The 23,605-nt window shown below is 51.2% G+C and overlaps 1 protein-coding gene across 1 annotated transcript in view; it reads left to right on the top strand.

Moving 5' to 3' along the window:
• The window catches only part of WNT7A (Wnt family member 7A), a 52,238-nt gene extending 47,996 nt beyond the window's left edge, over window positions 1–4,242 (top strand). Inside the window, exon 5 of the mRNA XM_045552588.1 lies at window positions 3,358–4,242. Within this exon, the coding sequence (XP_045408544.1) occupies window positions 3,358–3,837 (480 nt within the window). The 3' untranslated portion in view covers window positions 3,838–4,242. The remainder of the gene's footprint in view (window positions 1–3,357) is intronic.
• The last annotated feature ends 19,363 nt before the right edge of the window (window positions 4,243–23,605 follow it).

Below are 23,605 nucleotides of genomic sequence, written 5' to 3'. Positions count from 1 at the left end.
GCATCTTTTCGTATGTTTATTGGCCATTGTACCCATAGCATTTTTATAATTGTAATATATTGCTTGTGTGCAAAAAGTACATAGAATATCCATGTTCATTTAAAAGAATAATTATAAAACCTGACCATGTAACCATTACCTGTATTATGGAACAGAACACTGCCACCACCCCAAAAGACCACTGGGTGACCCTGGCCAACCACACTCCCCCAGCCCCACTGGGGATAATGCTATCTTGATATTTGGGACCCTCATTTCTTTACTTTTTATTATACTCTCTCCCTGTGGATGCATTCCTAAATAATGCAATCCAGTTTTGCCTGCCTTTGAACTTGATACAAATGAAATCATTCTGTGGAAATCATTAATGACTTGTTTTTTTCCCTCCGCGCTGCATTTCTGAGGTTAGTCCCTGTTAGTGTGGTTTGCAGCTATTCATTGTCACAGCCCTATTGTGCTCCATTGAATGCACATACTGTCGTTTATCCATTCACCATGGATGGTCATCTGGATGGCGCCCAATTCGGGGTCATTATGAACGTTGCTGCTGTGAACATTCTTGAACCTGTTTCCTGTGCACACATAATACGATTCTCCGGTGTATATATCTTGGCAGTGAAATGTAAGTCATAGATATGTGTATCTTCAGCTTTATCAGATACTGAAAAATGGGTTTCCGACGTATCTGCACTGTGTCTACACACTCAGCAGCGTATGAGCATTCCAGGTGCTCTGCATACCAGCCAGCAATCAATACTGTCATCGTCCCTTTCAAATGCCTATGGGCATCTCCGTGTTGATGTCTCTGTGCTATAGAATCTCAATCAACCAAGCCCTCGTTCCTCAGAAGTGCCCGCCTGACCCTGCCTGCCATGTGCACGATCACACTGCCGAGTCTTTGTGTTTTCTCCTAATTCTTGGGCCAAGCCAGAAAGGGGGTCTGGACATGTGGGAACTATCCCATCACCGAAAACCAGAAGGGATATCCATGTTATTTTGGGGACACACCATCTGAAGGGGCTGTATGGGTAGGGGGTCATGTGAGAGTCTTGGCATGCAGGAGGTGCTCTGTGACACCAGGTGTCCTGGAACCCGGCCAGTCCTGTCCCTGAACATTCTGGATCCCTGCGGTGTCACTGGCTCATCTGATTGCAGATACTGAGGTTGAAACATGGCGGCCCTCCCTTCCTGGTGGTCCTGTTAGCCAACCCCTGGTCACCTGTGCTGGAGGCAGAACTCTTAGGGGTGGGAGGGAACATGAACCTATCCTTGGAGTCAGAAAGCTTATCTTGTCACCTCTGCATCCCCAGCACCCCGAACAGGCCCAGGGCCAGAGGCAAAACTAATGACAGTTTTTTGAATGTCTGATTCTGTTCCAGCACCCTGACTTTTGTCAGAAAAGATGGAATTGTCTTCATTTTATGTTAGAGTTAAGGAAACTGAGGCCCAGAGAGGGAGTGTGACATCCCCAAGGTCACATAGCAAATAAGTGGCCAGCAAGTGCTTAATTCACACCCCTCAGCTCTAAGCCCCTTGCCTCAGAATGTCTCATAGACCAGCTCTGAGACTTAGTTGAGCCTCAGAGTTTTAAATTTTTCTGTAAAATGGAATCATTATCATACCAACTTCACGGCCTTCAGTAAGATGCCATATAGAAAATCACGGGCCCAGTGTGGGCACAGGTGGTTAATAAATGCCCATTTACTCATTCATTCATGTATTCTTTCACAATACGACAGGCAAAAGCAATTTGACAGTCTGAGTGAAGGACTGTCTACATGTTCACACACTTTGCTCACAACTGTGCTCACCAGTGTACCCCCATCCCTAGGCCTGGTACACAGTAGGAGCTCAATAAATGTCTGTTAGGATGAAATCAGGCTGAAGGGAGGAGGAAGGAAGAGAAGCTTTAGCCCCAAAGATATTTCCTTCCATGTTACTTATAGTTGAAAACAGAAAGAAAGGGAGGGAGGAAGGAGAGAGAGAGAGAAAGAGGAAAAAACTATTGTTTTTTTGAGAAAAAAGCCCCTGAAAACAACCTAAATATCCTGTGCTATGAGGAGTTTGGTGAAATGTCACCTCTTTATTGCTGAGATATTCTGAAACACCAAAATGTGGCTCACAGGCCAACTCTGGTCCACTGTCTACATACGTAAATAAAGTTTAAATGAAAAACATCCATTAGTTTTGTCAATTCTTGAACTTTGTGTAAACGAAATCATAAAGTATGTTCTCTTTAGTGTCCAACTTCTTTCAGTCAACATTGCCTCTTACAGATCCATTCTTCTGTGTGTGTGTGTGTGTGTGTGTGTGTGTGTGTTAGTCACTCGTTCTTTCCTGCTGTGTAGTGTGCTATTGTGTGATTGGAACACGGTGCTGTTATTTTCCCCGTTCTGCACGTGGTAGACTGTTGCACAGAGGGCTGACGCGGATTGCCCAAAGACACACAGCAGGTTCACGGTAGATCCAGGATTAAAATCCTGGGTCCAGAATCAGGGGACCCAGTTTTTTACCTATTGTATGGTGCTGCCTCTCATGCTAGGATGATGGCAACCCCTCAGGTATTGGGAGCTTGGAAGAAGGGGTACATCACGCAGTGTGAGGAGTTGGGGACGGCTGCCAGGGTGTCCCCAACTCCTGAGTCACTCAGAGGCAGGGTTCCCAGACTCAGATGCCCGCAGGGGCATAGCAGGTATCATAAATGACCAAAGCAGATGACCTCTGAGAAACCACAGCTCGATCAGGGAGGCAATAGGGAGTAGTGAGGACTATGGCAACTTGGGGATGTCAACCTGTGAAGTAGGCAGCTGCTGGTGTAGCTCCAGGTATTGTCGCCATGTGGCAATGCAGCGAGCAAGAACACAATGAGATGTGCATCCTGCCTCTGGGGGCCAGCTTCTGTGCCAGCAGGTCAGCACCCAATGGTGTCAGTTGTTAAACATTTTGAGTTTCATCCCAGTGTCACCAGATGCCCCTTGTTTGCCAAGAAAACCTGGAAGTCTATCTTTTAAAGTAAACTCTCCTGGTTTTTAAATATTGGTTTAAAATTGATTTTAAGCCTGCGTGGGCCAAAGAGAGCCTATATGTGGTCTGGACTGGGTGGGACTGGTCGCAGTGCCAATTTAGGGACCACAGAGGAGTTGAGAGGCAAGGAGGGCAAGCGAGTTCCGGGGGACAGGCACAGCACAAAGGCCAGAGGAGAGAGGGATTGGAATCCAAGTCTGAGTTTTCTGCACCAAAAAGAAAAACGAGAGCCAGACCCAGCGAGGTGGGGTAGGGGCTGGGCCCGGCTGGGATCGGCACTTGGCCATCCCGTGCAGTGACCTGCGCTGTGCTCTTCCCCGCCCGCCCCTGCAGATCCTGGAGGAGAACATGAAGCTGGAATGTAAGTGCCACGGCGTGTCAGGCTCGTGTACCACCAAGACATGCTGGACCACACTGCCGCAGTTTCGGGAGCTGGGCTATGTGCTCAAGGACAAGTACAACGAGGCTGTCCACGTGGAACCTGTGCGCGCCAGCCGCAACAAGCGGCCCACCTTCCTGAAGATCAAGAAGCCGCTGTCGTACCGCAAGCCCATGGACACGGACCTGGTGTACATCGAGAAGTCACCCAACTACTGCGAGGAGGACCCGGTGACGGGGAGTGTGGGCACACAAGGCCGTGCCTGCAACAAGACGGCCCCCCAGGCCAGCGGCTGCGACCTCATGTGCTGCGGCCGTGGCTACAACACCCACCAGTATGCCCGTGTGTGGCAGTGCAACTGCAAGTTCCACTGGTGCTGCTACGTCAAGTGCAACACCTGCAGCGAGCGCACCGAGATGTACACGTGCAAGTGAGCCTGGGACCGCGGGCACGCCACCCGCCAGCCGCCAGCCGCCAGCCGCCAGCTATGTGCCGGGAGGACCAGACAGTTTCCAAGCTGCGAGTTCCCTGGCAGGCCACTGCCTAGATCTTCACAGGGAACCGCAGGAACATTGAGCTTGTCTTTTCTGCTGAGGAGGGCGCTTTTCCTGGGTTTCCTGCAGGCACGTGTGGGAAAAATCCCTCAGAGCCCTCGACGATTCTGTTCCACACCCAGTGCTGCTCCGCCCTCCCCCAGACACTGTCCAGCTCCCTCCACGGCTGGAGCGGAGCCTTCCACAGCAGGGACTCTGGACCCTGGGGCCTCATCATAGCAATATTTAACAATTTATTCTGATAAAAATAATATTAATTTATTTAATTAAAAAGAATTCTTCCACCTCGTCAGGATCCATTTTCTGCAGTCAAAGTGGACTGCTTGCTTTCCTAGTGGTATGATTTTGTCGCTCGGACAAGGAGCCGAGTAGAGCTGTACATAATTATTCTTTATGCAGATATTTCTACTAGCTGAATACCGCCCACCCCCTTGCAGCACTAGATGTTTAAATACAAGAGCAGACATCCTTTATACACACATACACACACACACACATACATTTATATTTTTTGCTGTTCGGGGCTACTAGTCCAGAAATTTAAGCTGGTCTCAATTTGCAGACATTTTCCCCAGAGTATGTTTCCCACCCTTTTGCCCTCCCCAGTTCAAACTTCACCATCAGAAAAATCAAGTTTGGAATACAGAGAGAGGAAAGATAATAATAAACTGCCAGCAGTTTCCATCTTTTGGAAAGTGAGCCACTGGATAAGAGAGAATATTTTATAAAAGACTATTTTCATATGAATACTTTATTTATATCAAGTCTTCCTGTATCATTCAGTGGCCTGTGCTTCTCTTGATGCTGGCTCTCACTCTGGGGTAAGGAGGGCGAGGCCTGGGCGTGGGGCCTGGCCTCACGAGGGTCCTCACATAGCTGGGTTCTCGAGTTCCATTTGCCAAGTGGGCACAAGCTGTCCCCAGATGCCTGGGGCTGAAGTGTCATCTCATCGGTATTAGCTGGGAAAGAAATCAAATCCCCAGCCCCAGACTGTTAAGCTCAGGCCTTTTGAGCAGGGTCACTGAGTGGTGGCCTCAAAATGAGCCACTGTGGTGAGTGGGCTTTGTGTCCATCACAGGGACTTGGCTGTCATCACCTGGCAAAGGCCAGCTCAGGGAGTCCCATGCCCCTCCAGGACCCCCTGCCATTGCCTGTGTGTCCCGGGAGGTGAGGTACTGTCCTCATACAAAGGCAGAAAAGCAGGTGGGCTGAGGGGCCGGTTAGCAGCCAGGCCAGCGGGGCTTCCTGGATGTCTTGCTGCCAGGGCAGAGTGACAGGCAGAGATTCGAGCAAGGCCTCTTGGCTGTGGGTCCAGCTATACCCAGTGCCTCTCGGCCTGGAAAGCTCTCCTCCAGCAGGCTGTGGGTTCTGATATATGTCCACCTGCATTGCCATGTGTGTGTGACCTTGAGGATTCCTGGACTAGTCACGTAACTACGCCTTGAAGTCCTCTGGTGTCCTGCTGTGTGTGCCCGGGTACCTGTGTGTCTCTCGACGTGCCTGGGGGATTAGGGCTCGTGCACGCAGCTGTGTCCCTGTGCTCCTGCTGGTCCCCAGGGTGTCTCTTTTCGCATGTGAGGGCTCATGGTGTAAGGCAGACAGCAGAGGCCTTGTGTGACTGTGTGGAGCCACCAGGAGATGTCTCCTCTGAACCCCGTCCCCACAGCCACTGGTGAAACTCAGATACCTCTAAGACCACAGCCCCACAGCCCCACGTGCTGGGAGCCCTCAGCATCTAGGATGTGTCTCACTCCCCGGGGTCAGCACTGAGCCTGCAACACAGCACGGGCAAATAAAAGTGGCTGGATGGTTGGTTGGTTGGTTTCTTCCCTTGGACCTTTTTTAGGTTTAATTTTCCCTTTACTTGGGTGTCTGGATGAGTGAACATGTGAAAGAGCACTGGAGTGAATGGATGGAGGGCCAGAGGATGGGTGAGTAGATACGTGGATGAATGTGTGGATGGGTGAGCGGATAGCTGGGTGGATGAACAGGTAGGCAGCAGGTAGATGGGTAGACAGGTGGCTGGGTGGATGAACAGGTAGGCAGCGGGTAGATGGGTGGGCAGGTGGCTGGGTGGATGAACAGGTAGGCAGCAGGTGGGTGGCTGGGCGGGTGTGTGGGTGGATGAACAGGTAGGCAGCGGGTAGGTGGGTGGGCGGGTGTGTGGGTGGATGAACAGGTAGGCAGCAGGTAGATGGGTGGGCGGGTGTGTGGGTGGATGAACAAGTAGGCAGCGGGTAGATGGGTGGGCGAACAGGTAGGCAGCGGGTAGATGGATGGGCGGGTGCGTGGGTGGGTGAACAGGTAGGCAGCGGGCGGGTGGGTGGATGAACAGGTAGGTAGCAGGTAGATGGGTGGGCGGGTAGGTGGGTGGATGAACAAGTAGGCAGCGGGTAGATGGGTGGGTGAACAGGTAGGCAGTGGGTAGATGGGTGGATGAACAGGTAGGTAGCGGGTAGATGCATGGGCGGGTGGGTGGGTGGATGAACAGGTAGGCAGTGGGTAGATGGGTGGGTGAACAGGTAGGTAGCAGGTAGATGGGTGGGCGGGTGTGTGGGTGGATGAACAGGTAGGCAGCGGGTGGGTGGGTGGATGAACAGGTAGGTAGCAGGTAGATGGGTGGGCGGGAGGCTGGGTGGATGAACAGGTAGGTAGCGGGTGGGTGGGTGGATGAACAGGTAGGCAGCGGGTAGATGGGTGGATGAACAGGTAGGCAGCGGGTAGATGGGTGGGCGGGTGGCTGGGTGGGTGAACAGGTAGGCAGCGGATAGATGGGTGGGCAGGAGGCTGGGTGGATGAACAGGTAGGCAGCGGGTGGGTGGGTGGATGAACAGGTAGGCAGCGGATAGATGGGTGGATGAACAGGTAGGCAGAAGGTAGATGGGTGGGTGGGTGTGTGGGTGGATGAACAGGTAGGCAGCAGGTAGATGGGTGGGTGAACAGGTAGGCAGCGGGTAGATGGGAGGGCGGGTGGGTGGGTGGATGAACAGGTAGGCAGCGGGTGGGTGGGTAGATGGATGGATGAACAGATGGATGGGGGAGCTAGAGGGATGGATGGATAGGTGGGTGGATAGGGGGGTGACTGCATAGGACAGTGGGTGGGTAGATGGATGGATGGGCAGGTAAGGAGTTCCTTGGAAGTCCCAGGTCACATTTTGTCTCTGCCTTGGAAAACCTACAGTGTCTCCATGAGCAGGGTGGCTTCCCAAGCCTGCAGCCCCTCTGTCTCTGGCCTCCTTGGCACCTAGGGGTGGGGGAGGTTCTAAACAGCCTCCCCTGATGACTGCCTCATGTCATTACATAAACACGACCTCAGAAAGGTCCCCCCCCCCCCGTCCTGCCTGCCTGTCCAGGTGACGAGTGGGCCTGGCACGGGGGCAGCTGCACCTGCGAGAACAGCCGTGCCAGTCGCCTGCCCGCCGTGACCCGGTGTGCTGCGGTGCAGACCCCGAGGCGGGCCCTCCGCCTGGGCGCCCGGCCCAGCTGCGCTCTGGCCTCGGCTTTGCGTCCCTGTGAAACCGAGACAGGACCTGCCTCGCGGGGCAGTTGTGCGTGTCCTCCCGGTGTGATCACAGTGGTCTCTACAGCTAGAGATCATTAACTGTTATTATTACCATTATTATTCTGCTCTCCGTAATTATTGGGTTCTTCAGGCATAGCTTATGGGAATAAATACTTCGTTCTGTGTTAGGCAGATGTATTTCACCCACTTTGGTCTATTCCTAGAGTAGTTTTTCAACAAAATGGACGTTAAAAAGGCCAAGTCTTAAGAGGCTGACTCAAAAAGTCAGAAAGCCCAGGACTGCAGGGTCTGAGCAGGAACGGTTTCAGCAAGCCGCTGCTCAGCGCAGGGCCGTCCCTGCCGCGCGGGAAGGTGGCCTCGCGGTGGCCACATCCTCTGATGTCCCAAGAAAGGCTGAACATGCAGGTTTTTAAGTAAAATCTCCCACTTTCTCAGTATGTTAACGAACACCATGAGGATGAAGCGAAACATGACTGCGGGCCAAACGTGGCCTTGGGGCCACTGGCGTGCAGTCTCTGACTTGGACCAAATCTCTTATTTTAGAAATGGAGAAACTGAGGCCCAGAGAGGGGCGGGGCTTTACTCAAGGCCACACAATAAGTCCAACAGAGGGAAGACCAAACCCAGGACTTGTACCAAGACAGTGCACCAACTGAGGCAGCAGAATACTTGTGGTGGGGTTGGGAGGCTAGAGTTCTCTGTCTCTCTCTCTGTCTCTCTCTCTTTGGACGTGAGTTTAAAAGCAGCCCAAGGCTCCACGGAGCAGGATCTGGCTTTCCCAAAGGCCCTGCAGGGACAAGCCGGTGCCTGAACCACTTTGCAGGGGGTGCCCTGGCAGCTGGCCAAGGGGCCCCCCAGCAAGACTGGGGTCAGGAGGGTCGCAGGGAGATGTCTGCCCTGGCAGCGGGGCCGGGCCCCGCACACTTCCAGGCAAGTCCGCAGTGTGTTTCCTGGGCTGCCGGGAAGCCTCTCGTTCCCACTTTACAGACGAGGACCAGTCTCGGGGAGGAGAAGTGACCTCTTCAAGGTCCTACTACCTGGAAGTGAGGGAACGAGGGCTGTCGTCCAGGCTGTCCCACATTGGCACTTGGTCCTGAGGCTCCTGCCACCTCAAACGGAGGCTTGAAGATGCAGAGAAAGGATGTGAGTGTGGCCCCTGCAGGTGATCCAAGCCAGGCACAGCCTGTCTTTGTCAGCTCCTCCCTCCCTCTTACCGCGTGCATCCAACAGCCACGAGCTCTGGCCATTCTTCCCTGGGTTTCCCCACTGCCCATCCACCCGCATCGCCACCTCTGGCCACCATCGTCTCTCACCTGGGAAGAAGGCCACGGCCTCCTCTGGGTCTCCTGCTTCCACTGGTGCCCCGTCGAGCCAGCCTCCAAGTTCTGGCCAGACCGATCCACCCCCTGCCTACACCAGCCATGGCTCGCCATTGTCCTGCAGGTAAAGTTCAAGCTCCTTATCCGCTTGCGACCTGGCTCCTGCCATACCCGCAGCCTCGTGCACAGCAGCAGCAATATGCCGTTTATGATGTAAGAACTCGGCCAAAGTTCTAGCAGTTTCTATGCCCTCACTGTCACCACCACACCCTATTTGTCTCTGTCACGGAATTACTGCAGTCCCCACATTTCCCTGTGCATCTTGTCCTTTGCTGCCTCCTCTGCCTGGAGCCCTCTCCTTTCTTGACAAACTCCTGGTCCTCTGAAGAGCCTTTCTGTGCTGCTGCAGGGAGGCTGCCACCCACTGCTTGTGCCCGTGTTCTCTCCTTGACCGGGCTCCAGAGCCAGCCAGAGGTCAGGGAGGCGAGGGGACCCACCCACAGGGCAAGTCACTGACGGCACAGGACTGGGACTCATGTTCCAGGCTCAGTGACCAGGTCTCTTTTCCTGCTTGGGGAAGTATATCAGTCAGCTATTGCTGAGTAACAAACCACTGCAAAAGCCAGTGGCTTCAAACAATAAGCATTATCATTGCTCCTGAGTGCACGGCTGGGCTCACTCTGCGCCTGAGGTCAGCCACGGCCCTGCTGCTCTTAGCAGAACCCCTCACATATTTGGGGGTTGGCTCCCATGGGCTGGGCTAGGATGGCTTCAGCCCTCCTCCACATGGCCTCATCCTCCAGCAGGCCAGCCCAGGCTGGCTGCCGTCTCAGGGGAAGGATTCCAAAAGTGGGAGCAGCTGCCGCAAGGTTTCTTGAGGCCCAGGCTCAGAACTGGCACTGCCTTAGTTCTGCCATGTCCTACTGGCCCAAGCCCGTCACGGGCCAGCCCAGATTCAATACCTAGGGAAACAGATGCCACCTCTCACTGGGAGGACCTGCCCAGTCACATAGCAGAGAACATGGACTCAGGGAGGGAAATAATTTCCCAAAACTCGGCCACAGGACTAGTGTGAAGACATCCCGTCCCAGGAGAGCACCTTCGCCCTGATGACTTGCAGGGACACAGGAGCTCCGGCTTCGCACCCTTCTCAACAGCGTGCCGTCCCGGCGTCAGTCACGGGTCTTGGCCTCCTCTGCACCACCTGTCAGCAAGTCCAGCTGACTGGACCTCACACTACACCCAGACCCGACCTCTCGTCTGTCTACACAGCCACCAGCCATTTGCGTGGCTGAGAGTAGGCAGGCTTCTCGCCACACCTGCTCCTCTTCCTCTGGCCCATGTGACTGGATTCTGGACCATGGAGTAGAAGTGATGTGCTCCACGTCCTGGCCTGTCAACACCTCCCCACTCGCCTTACACGGGCTCAGCACAGCCACCCAGGGGGCCGTGGGCTATGGGCCGCGGAGCCATGGAAGGGCGGGCCCCGGGTCCCTGAATGGCCACCTGGAGGAGAGCCACCTGCTGATCAGGAACGGCCACAGGCAAGAAACACGTGTCCGCGCTGGAAAGCCACGGAGACCTGGGAGTTCCCCTGGTACAGCACAGAGCGCCTCCCTCACTAGGCTCCAGTCCCGTGGCCGCCTTCTCTTTCTGTTCTTCCAACAAGCCAGGTTCTGCCCTGCCCTCTGGGCCTTTGCACATGCTGTTCCCTCCGATTGTCACATTGCAGGCTCTTTCTTGTTAATAGGACTCACATGCCAACACTTCAGGATATGCCTTCAACCACCCTGGCTGCCCGAAGTCCCCATCCACTGTTTTGTTTCTTTGTGGCTCTCATCACTACCTGAAATGGTGTTTCTCATTTATTAAAGGCTATGCAATATAGTTATATAGAACATGGACCCTGAAGCCAGATTCCCTGGGTTCAAACCTAGCTCTATTTACAGGCTGTGTTGTTTAGGGCAAGTAACTTAACCTCTCTGTGCCTGTATTTCCTCATTTGTAAAATGGGACCAGTAATAGGATTATCACGGTGATTAAGTGAGTTAACACATGTAAATTGCTGAATGCAGGCCTGGCGTGCTGTGAGGGTGTCAAAGTGTGAGCTTTGTGTATTCATGTGGTCATTAAGTTTCATGAGAGCAAGACTTTGTCTGTTTTCGTGCCCGCTGGGTCCCCAATGCCCAGCACACAGTTGGGGTTAATAAATATTTGTTGAACAAGAATGAATGAGATCTGGAGCCCATTCGAGACTCACCAGTTCCCCAGGCCGGGCCCAGGCAGGTGTCTGAGTGGAGAAACTGCAGGACAAGCAGAGGGACAGGGGCTGGTGGGGGTGTGGGCACAGATCAAGCCCCCCCAATGTGGTCACAGGCACATCTGCCCCATTGACAGGCCAGCCCCTGGTTGCCACAGCAACACGCCTGGCCCCTAAAGAATGTGCTAGAGACAAAGGGAGAGCTCAGCAGCCACCTTCCAGCTTAGCCCCCGAGATGGCAAGCTGCCCCGGGCCCAGAGGAGTGTCACACCACGCATGCACATGTGCACACGTGTGCGCGCACACGCACCCCCACACTCCCTGAGCAAGGGACCCGGAGGGAGGCACACAGCCAAGGAGAGAGCAGGCGCTCACAGAGGGAAGTGCAAACTGCACCAGCCACGGCCAGGACGACAGGCTCCGAGAGACACACAGGCCACCCCAAGGGGTACAGGGTCACACTCTCACCGTATGCACCCTCCGGGCACAAGCCGCAGACCGGGGCTCCGAGGAGGCCTGGGCAAACCGGCCCCCCAGGGGAGCCATGGCTTGACTCCCACTGTTCACCGTAGAGCCTGGCACCTGCTCGGCGGCAGGCTGAGCCCCAGTGTGCGTGCGGGGTGGAGGGTGGACTCGGAATAGGCAGGGTGGAGGAAGGCCCAGTGCCACCTCCCTCGGGAGGCCACCTGCAGGCGGGAAGTACCAGAGTATGGAGAGAAACAACCTCTGAGGTCCAAGGAAGCTCCTTTTGAGGCTCAAGCCCTCCCCAAGCAGGGCCTGCTCCACTCACAGCTCTGAGCCCCAGTGTCCTCGCAGTGCGGGGGCGGTGCCAGGGGGCCCCCCCAGTGCTGTGGGACCCGAGAGCCGCTGACCAACCGCTCCTGCCCTACGTGGACACTGCAAGTCAGGTTTGGCCCCGACCGCACAGGGCGCCAGTGGGGCGCCAGGGGCTGCTGTGGGCAGAGCTTCCAAAGCGAGGCCGGGACCTCTCTCAAGGGATCGGGAGGTCACACGGCCACAGCGTCTCACAGCGACGGGAAGACATTCGCCCTCGACATCGGCCTCGCGCAGGTGCGCAGCGGAGCTCTCCAGAGGCCACCACCGTGTGACACCATAGGGGACTGAACGCAGCAGCAGATGTGAGGAACCAGCTGACTTCCACAAAGCCACACAGTAAAGACAGTTAAAAATGTAAAACAAGCCCACTCTTTTCACTTTTACTTTATTGATTTTAGAACATAGAGCTATTTTTCATTAAAAATATGTTATTTATGAAAATAGAATAGGTTCGCCAACATTTTCAAATGTATTAATACATGCATATTTAATGTTTTCATAGATTGATTTCTATTACTGTGAATATTGATAGGTGTGACCTACACATACACCACAGCTCAGGGTCTGTAATAATTTTTCTAAATGTTGCTGGGTCCTGAGATCCAAACGTTTGAGAACTGCCATAGACACACTGCGCGCCCAAATTCAGTAAATAATAAAACAGGGAGCATATTTAGGAGGTTACTGTGCACCAGGCGTTGTTCGGAGGGCTGGGGAAGGGTTGTCACATGAATGGTGACCGCAGCCCTGCAGGTCGGCACTATTCAGACACAGGGAAGCCGAGGCCGAGTCCCTAGCAACGTGGTGAGGTAGCGGAGCTGGCAACTGGCCCAGTCAGGGCGCACACCCAGGCGGTCTGACTCGAGACTGCTCCACTCCAAACCCCGCCTCATCTTGCCCCACTGTGCCATGGGCTGCCAGATGCAATACAGGATGCTCTGTTAAGTTGGCATTTCTGGGAAGTGACGACAACAAAATTTAGTGTAAGTGTGCCCCAAATATTGTATGGGACATACTTGTACTAAAAATCACTCATTATTTATCTGAAATGCTGATTTCACTGGTATCTAGATTCTCATTTGCTAAATCTGGCAGCCCTAACTGTGCCAGGCCTGCTTTGGGTGCCGAGCAAGATGGGTGGGCCCCACGCAGCACTACCCAGCCGCTTCCAGCTGTGCACGCTGCAGCCTGTGCCCCCTCTCAGGTCTGCCAGTGGAGGCAGTGTGGGCCCTCTCTCTGGGCAGAGAGGAGAGCAGGGCAGGTGGTGATTATGGGCACTTTTCTTTCTGGCAACATTTCCCCCCAAATTCAGAGTCTCCCCTGATAGCCAGTGAGACCTACTCTGAGACGTTGTCCCCTCCCTCCCCCTCTGCCATTCCCCAGAGGTAGCCCTTTCTTCCTTCTGCCTCCTGCACCCTGGTGACCAAGGAGAACTGTGTTCTCTGCACACTCGCTCTGACCCTCCCTGGGCACGAGGGCTCTCAAAGAGGGCAGAGCTGGGCAGTTTCCACTGGACCACAGGACCCTGAACATCTGCAGATTCTGGGGCTCCCCTGCCACAGTGACACCCATTTTACAGGCAAGGAAACTGAGGCTCGGCTCCCAGGATGTATCATTTACACTTAACTAGGTGCCAGGCAGCTCCACCCTGAAGTGCCAGGCCCTTCTCTCCACAGGGACGCCCCCTGCTGGTCTGGCCCTGCCGGCCGGCACCCCAGACCCAGGCAGAGAGACGGTTTGCAGCAGACGTCCTGACGCGGCTGTCGTCGCTGGGAGGCAGCCAGGCCACACATCTGTCAGGGACACGGTGGGAAGTCAGTGAGCACTCAGTGGGCTTTTTCACTTAGCCTGTAATCACTTCCTGGAGTAAAATCCTTTCCCCGCCAGCCCGGCCCCCTCGCTGCCGTTTCTTTTTGTTGCTGTTGTTTCCTTTGACCTCTGCAAGGATGGGCGACTGATGTGGCTAAGCACCGACTACAGGCCAGACAGGCACAGGGTGGCAGGGACCTCTGCGAAGTGTACTCAGGGGAGAGCCTCGACGGGAGACTAGACAGGGCAGGGGAGTCCTTAAGAGCATAGGGTTTGGGTTCACACGCTGTGAGCTGTGTGATCCTGGGCAAGTTGCTCAACCTCCCTGGGCTTCAGCCTCCTCGTCAATTATCAAGTGCCAGGGTGCGCCAGGCCGTACTCTAAGCACTCCACACATCTCTCATGTAATCCTCCCAGTAACTCCACGAGGTCAGCACCTGTCATCGGCCTTGGCGTATTAGTTTGCTAGAACCACTGTGACAAAGTACCACACGCTGGGGGGCTTAAACAACAGCAATCTATTCCCTCACGGCTCTAGAGGCTGGGAGTTCAAAACCAAGGTGTCGGCAGGGCTGGTTCCACCTGAGGCTGTGGGGGAGAGTCCCTGGCTCACGGACGGCCGCCTTCTCTGGCATCTCTGCACGCTGTCCTCCCGCACGCGCACTTCCTGACCGTGCGACTCCCCTGCCAGGGGTCTCTGCGTGTATTTCTATGTCCAAGTTTTCTCTTTCTATAAGGTCACTAGGCATAGCGATTAGAGCCCACCCTAATGACCTCATTTTAACTTTATCTCTAAAATGACCCTATCTCCAAATAAGGACATTTTCTGAAGTACTGAGGGTTTGAAGCTCAATTTATGAATTTTTTGCAGGTGGCTCAACTCAGCCCACGCATCTGGGTAGAGTTGAGGAATCTGCGGCAAAGAAAAAAGTGGCTGGTCCAAGGTTATACACACTTTAGAAGCTTAGAAACAGGATTCAAACCCAGTCCCCTCTCAACCACTCAGCAGTACTGCCTGTTCAAAACCAAGCCAAGCATTTCTACTTGACAGGGCTGTGCTGGGGACTAAATGGCATGAGCCAAATAAGGTGTTTGGAACGATACCTGGCACAGAATAAGTGTTAGTTATTCATGGTCTGTAAGGTCTGGGTTCAAATTCTTCCCTGACCTCTTATGGCTTCATGGCCAGGTGGTGGGGCAGGAGGGGGGTTTTGTCCTCTGGACCTCAGACTTCTTGTCTGTGATGCGGGGTGGGTGACAGCACTTCCCCAGATGCCTGCAGCTGAGCTCTGACAGGCTCCCACCTGTGCCGGACACCCAGACAGCATTGCTGCGTGACTCACTCCCCCTTCCCCCCAGTCGCTGGGTCCCCTGGAGGTCCAAGGCTCTCTGGATCTTGTGATTCCACCTTCCCGTGGCCTCCTTCAGGGCATAGTGGAGGCTCTGACACGGAAGACCCATCAGACTGGGTTGGCAGCAGGGCAGAGGGAGGAGAGAAGAAGAGTCGAGTTTAATTCAGGTGAGTAAGGCACAGAGTCACTGGGGACATCTGCTTCTGGACAAGATGAAGTCACAGGGGCTAAAGTTAGCCTCTTGCCTGAAACAAAGGAAACAAACAAAATGCATGAAACAGTGATTTTTTTCAAGGCACTGGGTTTCAGGCAACAAAGGATGTAATGATCACCCAGTTACAGTCTTGAGAGCTTCCAGGTAGTGGCATAGGGACGGGAAGCCACCCAGAGCCAAGAGATCTCCAAGGAGTCCAGGAATAACAAGGCAGCCATGGTTCAGAAGTCCGATTGCTGAGAACAGAGAGAACCGCAGAGACCTGCAGAGGGTCCCTCTTGAGTATGTAGCAGAGCACCAGTCGGTGCATGTGTGTGAGGAAACTATGTGAGGCCAGGGGAGGAATCATCTGAAAGGGCTAAAGAGAAGATTACCTATCATCTCACAGGGCTGGGAACAGTACCTGTTTCCATCAGCCAAGACGGAAAGTCTTACAATCACTAGCAGCAGGTCAACTGCCATGGAAGGTCTTGCCGCAATGACGGGTGGCAGAGGTCTGTTAGTACTAGCCTGGGCACCTGAGGACGTTCCAGACCTCCCTACCAAATCATAAAAAGAAAACCCAAAGAAACACACTGTTTCCAAGTAATTAACTGCATCTCTGAATAAAGCTCAAGAAGATTCATAAGAACACAAAACTATCCAGCACCCAACAAGGAAAAATCCACAATGTCTGGTATTCGATCAAAGATTATTAGGCACGCAAAGAGGCAGGAAAATATCACCTATGATGGGAAGAAAAATAAATTCATCAAAATTTATTGATGAATTGGCCTGTGCCAACCCAGAACTGGCACAGACAGTCGAATTAGCAGAGAATGACATTAGAATCATTGATCATTGTTGTAACTGTGCGCCTTATGTTCAAAAAGTGAAGTTGAGATATGTAAGATGTTTTTTAAAGCCTTCCAGAGATGAAAACTATGAGGGCTGAGATGAAGAAATATACTGGAGAGGATTAACAGCAGATTAGACACTGTAGAAGAAAAGATTAGCAACTTGAAGGCATAGCACCAGAAACTATCCAACATGAAACACACAGAGAAAAATTAATTTCTTTCAAAAATGAAAAGTGCATCAGTGGCCTATGGGACAACTTCAGGCAGCCTAAGATGCAGGTAATTGGAGTCTGGAAAGGAGAAGGGGTGAGGAGGACAGAAAAAATATTTGAGGAATTAATGGCCAAAATGTTCCAACTCTAAGGAAAACTATTAACAGAAATCCGCAGAGCCAAGAACTCAACAAACCCCAAGCATGAGAAACAAGAAGGAAACCACACCAAGGCACATCATAATCCAAATTGCTCAAAACCAGTGATAAAGAAAAAATTTTAAAAGCAGCCAGAGGGAAAAAAAAGACATGTTACTTTTGTAGATACACAACAGCTGAAAGAATTCCTCATCAGCAGACCCCACACTACAAGAAGTTCTAAAGAATGTCCTTTAGGCAAAAAGAAGATGACAGCAAGTGGGAGCCTGGAATTACACAAAGAAGTGAAGAGTTTTGGAAATGGCAGCTCTGTAGGAGATATAGGAGAAAGTTTTATGTTATTGAAATATCTTTCAATAATAATTGACTGATTAAACAAAAATAACAGCCTTTTGTAGGGGTTATCATTAAGATGTGGAGCACAGAAAGATGAAATCACTTGTCTGCACAGTGGCGAAGGTGGATGTGAATCTAGGCTTTAAGAGTTTGGTTTTGTTTTTGGTGGACAAAAAAATATGATAGTTACAAATACAGTTGATCTATGGACAGTGTGGGGGTTAAGAGCACTGATCCCTCTCACAGGTGGAAATCTGCATGTTACTTTGACTCCCAGAAAACTTAGCTACTAACAGCCTACTATTGACCAATAACATAATCAATCGATTAACACATTATGTATGTTACGTTTTACATACTGTATTCTCACAATCAAGTAAGCTACAGAAAAGGAAATATTACTAAGAAAATCATAAGGAAGAGGAAATTTAGTTACTATTCATTAAGTGGAAGTGGATCATCATAAAGGTCTTCATCCTCGTTGTCTTCATGTGGAGCAGGCTGAGGAGGAGGAAGAGGAGGGGTTGGTCTGGCTGTCTCAGGGGTGGCAGAGGCAGAAGAAAATTTGAGTGTAAGTGGACCCTTGCAGTTCAAACCCCCATTGTTCAAAGGTCGACTGTACAAGGCTATATTTACATATGTACACATACACATATGCCTAGAGAAGCAATCTGTTCACATGGAATTGGCCTGGAAGGGTATGTACACTGGTTTTCCCTCCTGGTGGTCTTATGGGTTTTGTGTTTTTTTGCTTATCTGCATTTTGTAATTTTATTTTTTTCTTTTTCTTTTTTATTTTATTTCAGCATATTATGGGGGTACAAAAGTTTAGGTTACATATATTGCCCTTGCCCCTCACTAAGTCAGAGCTTCAAACATGTCCATCCCCTAGACAGTGCACATCACACTCATTATGTATGTATATACCCATCCCCTCCCCGTGCCCATATCTGCCTGACACCCAATTGATGTTATTCCTAAATGTGCTCTTAGGTGATCAGTAAAACCAATTTGATGGTGAGTACACGTGGTGCTTATTTTTCCATTCTTGGGATACTTCACTTAGTAGAATGGGTTCCAGCTCTATCCAGGAAAATACAAGAGATGCTATATCACCATTATTTCTTATAGCTGAGTAGTACTCCATGGTATACATATACCACATTTTATTAATCCACTCATGTATTGATGGGCACTTGGGTTGTTTCCACATCTTTGCAATTGTGAATTGTGCTGCTATAAACATTCGGGTGCAGATGTCTTTGTTATCTGTCTTTTGCTCTTCTGGGTAGATGCACAATAATGGGATTGCTGTATCAAATGATAGGTTTACTTATATCTGTTTAAGGTATTTCCATATTGCTTTCCACAGAGGTTGCACTAGTATGCCTATCCTACAAAAGTTATTCCACAACATCAAGAAGGACAGAATGCTCCCCAACACATTTTATGAAGCCAACATAACTCTGATACCAAAACCAGGAAAGGATGCAACAAAAAAAGAAAACTACAGACCAATATCCCTTATGAATATAGATGCAAAAATTCTCAATAAAATCCTAGCAAATCGAATCCAGGTGCTTATCAAGAAAATAATCCATCACGACCAAGTGGGCTTCATCCCAGAGATACAGGGATGGTTCTATAAATGTAATTCACCACATAAATAGAAGCAAAAACAAAGAGCATATGATCCTCTCAATAGATGCAGAAAAAGCATCTGACAAAATTCAACACCCTTTTATGATAAGAAAGAATGCTTAACAAAATAGGCATAGACAGGGCCTATCTAAAAATGACACAAGCCATATATGACAAACCCACAGCCAACATCATACTGAATGGGGAAAAATTGAAAGCATTCCCAACCCAGAACTGGAACCAGACAAGGTTGCCCACTGTCCCCACTGCTATTCAACATAGTGCTGGAAGTCCTTGCGAGAGCAATTAGACATGAGGGCGGAATTAAGGGCATCCAAATGTGGGCAAAAGAGATCAAACTCTCACTGTTTGCTGATGATATGATATTATATCTAGAAAACCCCAAGGATTCAACCAAAAGACTGCTGGAATTGATAAATGAATTCAGTAAAGTCTCAGGATACAAAATCAATACACACAAATCAGAGGCATTCATATATGCCAATAACAGTCAAAGTGAGAACCAAATAAAAGACTCAATACCCTTCACAATAGCAACAAAGAAAATAAAGTACCTAGAAATATGTTTAACTAAAGAGGTAAAAGACCTCTACAGGGAGAACTATGAAACACTGAGGAAAGAAATTGCAGAGCACGTAAACAGGTGGGAAACCATACCATGCTTGTGGATTGGAAGAATCAACATTGTTAAAATGTCTATACTACCCAAAGTGATCTACAGATTCAATTCAATCCCTATTAAATTACCAGCATCATTTTTCACAGATATAGAAAAAAATAATTTTACACTTTGTATGGAACCAGAGAAGACCCCACTTAGCAAAAGCAATTTTAGGCAATAAGAACAAAATGGGAGGTATTAATTTACCAGACTTCAAACTATACTACAAGGCTGTGGTTATTAAAACAGCTTGGTATTGGCACAAGAACAAGGACACGGACCAGTGGAACAGAACTGAGAATCCAGATATAAAACCATCCTCATATAGCCATTTAATCTTTGACAAAGCAGACAAAAACATACTCTGGGGAAAAGAATCCTTATTCAATAAATAGTGCTGGGAAAACTGGATAGCCACATGTAGGAGACTGAAACAGGACCCACACCTTTCACCTCTCACATAAATCAAACCATAGTGGATAACAGACTTAAACCTTAGGTGTGAAACTAGTAGAATTCTAGAAGAAAATGTAGGAAAGACTCTTACAGACATTGGCCTAGGCAAAGAATTTATGAAGAAGACCCCAAAGGCAATCACAGCAAAACAAAAATAAATAAATGGGACCTGATTATATTAAAAAGCTTCTGCACAGCCAAAGAAACTGTCACAAGAGCAAACAGACAACCTACAGAACGGGAAAAAAAATTTGCATGCTACACATCTGAAAAAGTACTGATAACTAGAATCTATTTAGAACTCAGGAAAATCAGCAAGAAAAAATCAGGCAACCCTATCAAAAAGTAGGCAAAGGACATGAATAGAAATTTCTCAAAAGAAGACAGAAGAATGGCCAAAAAACATATGAAAAAATGCTCAACATCTCTAATCATCAGGGAAATGCAATCAAAACCACGATGAGATATCACTTAACTCCAGTGAGAATGGCCTTTATCAAAAAGTCCCATAACAATAAATGTTGGTGTGGCTGCGGAGAGACAGGAACACTCATACACTGCTGGTGGGACTGCATTTTGTAATTTTACTCCATACTGATATGGTGCAAAAACTTTAAGTTGCTTTGGGAAGAATAAAGACCCTGGTTTCATTGCGGCATGGGGACTATTTTTACAACCCATTTCTTTTCTTATCCATTAGTAACATAGGTCTCCACAGGGCCCCTTCTCAGGAAGCCCTGAGGCTGTGGGACTCCCACTCAGAAACGTCCTGGCCCACAGGCCTGGGGGACTGGAGTCCGCAGCAACCAGCAGGACCCCACTCCAGACCAGCTCTCAGCTGCCTCTTAGGTGTCACCATCTCAATAATGGTACAAGAAGAAACAATAGCATCAAAACTAAAAATACAAAGCAACTCCACCAGGCTGCCTCGGTGTGCCAGACAACACAGTGGTCCCCAACGGTGGCTGCCTGTTAGCTCAGCACAGAGCTTCCTGGACCCCACACCTACCCCAGAACAGTGATGAAATCCAGCTGGGGAGCAGCCGAGGCTTGGGACTTGACTTCAGTAACTGCCCCTCTCCCTGGAGCTCTGCAAGGTAGGTATTATTCATTCCCAGGTTACAGGTGACAAAACAAGGCTCTGAGAGAGCTTGAGTTCTGGCTTGTCCCAGTAATGCGGCCAGGCAAGCGCAGACCCAGGTTTGACCCCGTGCCCTGCTGTGACGCCTCACACTGTCCCACCAGACTCCTCACTCCCCACACAGCTGAGTCTAGACTCGTTATTTTCTGCCAAAATTGTTCTGCCTACATGTTCGAGATTTCAGAGAATGGCTCCTTCTCCAGACTTTGAGCAGCCCAAAGTGGGACCCCCCCCAAAGTCACTCTTGGTTCCCCCTTTTCCTCCCAGCCCTAACATCCAATCAGTCACCAAGTTCTGATGATCTCACCTCCAAATCTGTCCCCTCCCATCCCACTGTCATCGCCCACTCAGGCGTCAGGAGTCTTTCCTAGGACTGTGGCCTGGTGTCCAGCTCTCTGAGCCACAGCCTCTCCCGGGCTCCCCCGGCTGCTGCACCTCTCTCCCCTGTGGGATAGCAGCTCCTGTTTATTCCTGCCTCCCCCACCAAACTGGGGGCTTCTCAAGGACAGGGACCATATCTGATCCTGCACCAAGGCCCCAGCACTCCGCACAGACAGGGCACACTGTGGGTACTAATAAATGCTTACTGAATGAACAAATGAATTCAGTGAATGATGGAATGACTGAATTACTAATTCACTAATGACCAGGCCTTTTCCTTCTTCCCCATTGGGCTCTGAGGATTCAAAGTTGAGGATTCTTTTATTCTGCTCTTCCTGCTGAGCTCTCAGCACCTGCTTTGCCTAATCCGGCTCTAATAAATGTTTGTTGATTGACTAACAGAATGTGCCATTGCACATGCTGCCCCTCTGTCTGGAATGCTCTTCCCCCAGACATCCCCATGGCTCACGCTCTTGCCTCCTGAAGTCTTTGCTCAAATGTCACCTTCTCAATGAGGCCTGACCACCCCGTTTGGAACTGAAAGCAGCTGCTCCCTTCCAGAAGTCCAGCCTCCCCTCCCCAGCTCTGCTGTTCCCACCCTCCCACTCACACCAGTCACTTACTTATCATAGTGGCTGCTTATCATCCATGTCCCCACCACCACCAGAATAATAATTGCATTCAGCACAGAGATTTTTGATTCCTTTGTTTTGCGCAGTTTCCCCAGTGCTGAAAACAGTGTCTGGCACAAGTGTTCAGTGAGTACTTGTTCAAAGAGGGAACAGCTCTTGCTCTGCCGATGGCTCTCTGGTCTGGGGCCAACTCCTCAATCCCTCTGAGCTCCTGCATGCCCATTCTTAAAATAATAATAGCAACAACAATAATGGTAACAAAGAAAGTTGGGTGGTACGGCAGTCGTTGGCTGTGCTCACACATACCCTGCCTCTCCAAATCCCAGGCACACGGGGGGCTGTGCCTCTTGTCCCCTTGGGGTTAGGCCTGTGACTTGCCTTGGCCAGTTTGAATGGAAGGGGAAGCGGTGGGCCTCACTTCCAGGCGGACGCGTTAAGAGCCCGGGTGCACCACATCACTCTTCTCCCCGCTGCCAGGGACTGACAGTGCTCCCAGTGGTGGCCGCTCTGTCAGCCTGACTCCCAGAGTGAGGATGACCCAGAGCAAAGCCACAGCTGATCCATTCTGGATATGGAGCATGAATGAGAAATAACCTTTTGTTATATTAAAGCCACTGGGATTTGGGACCTTTTGTTACTGCAGCATTACTGAGCCTCTCCTGACTGAGGCCGACAGAATAAGCTCTGTGGGCCAGACAAATCTGATTCTGCAGTGCTCGTCTGCACATTACCCCGCTAGCTCGTTCCCCTTGGCACCAGGGCAGGGAGGACCTGCAAGAATAGCAGTGACAGTGGCTTATCCGTATTGTGTGCTTACCACCCCCCGACTGCCCCCTTTATGCTCAGGACAACCCAGTGAAGAGGTGCTGCTGTTGTCCTCTTGGAGGGGCAGAGGGGCAAAGGCCTTGCACGGGGTTCACAGCTGTGAGGTGGCAGGGCCAGGACTCAAAGCCAGCAAGCTGACTCTTTGCAAGTGAGCCGCTGGCAGGCAGCTTTGTGTTCCTCTCATCACTCAGGTTCCTGCCACCCCCTGCCAGCTGCCAGCCCGCTGCATCAGGAAGGCTTGCAGCCCGATGGCAGCTTCCCTGCGGGTTACATTCGGGCCCAGGCTGAGGGCAGGGGTGCCAGGCTCCAGCTATCTTTGCTAAGGCGGTTATGTAGGAGAGGGGCTGCTGGCCAGAGACGGGCCAGGGCTCTAGCAGGCACCAGCACACAGCCTCTGGCTGCTTGAAACCCCTCGGCTGCCCCACGTGAGTCAGTGTGTGGATTAAGGCACCCTGCTTGGGACCCCACCCTTTCTTTGGGCTGGGCTCTCCCTTCGGTGGCACGGGTTGGGTGGAAGAGCGTCTGCTCACCCGGACCGGCTGGTCCAGAGAGGATGGAGACATGGAGAGGGACAGGCACTCAGCACAGGCCGCACGCTGACTCGAGAGCTGAGTTTGCCTGGCTTTCACTTTCGCAAAGCTGGCTTCCATGAACAGACGTACCCCCTGAGAAGAAAGCCTTCCTTATTTAAATTTGGGGTGGTGATGTTTGATTCCCCGGGACTGAGGGAGTGGGAGAAGGGAAAGAAACGTGTGTTGTGCCAGGAGCTTGGCGGCAGAAACCGCACTAGCGCCTCTGAGGCAGGCGCTTTATAGCCCCTTCACAGGTGGCCACGTGCCGATGCCAAGCAAGGGGCAGCTTGCCCGAGGTCACCAGGCTGCTGAGACCACGGTCCCTCCGACTCACAGCCTCCGCCTCCACCGCAGCCGCCCCGCCGTGGGAGCAGAGCGAAGTCCCCGAGGATAGGACTCCTGTGGGACCTCGGCTGCTTTGGGTGAGGCAGAGCCACGCGCACCAGCCACTGACTCTCC

The sequence above is a fragment of the Lemur catta genome, chromosome 5 (assembly GCF_020740605.2).
Source record: "Lemur catta isolate mLemCat1 chromosome 5, mLemCat1.pri, whole genome shotgun sequence".
Classification (NCBI taxonomy): Eukaryota; Metazoa; Chordata; class Mammalia; order Primates; family Lemuridae; genus Lemur; species Lemur catta.
This window is presented reverse-complemented; position numbering and strand designations above follow the sequence as displayed.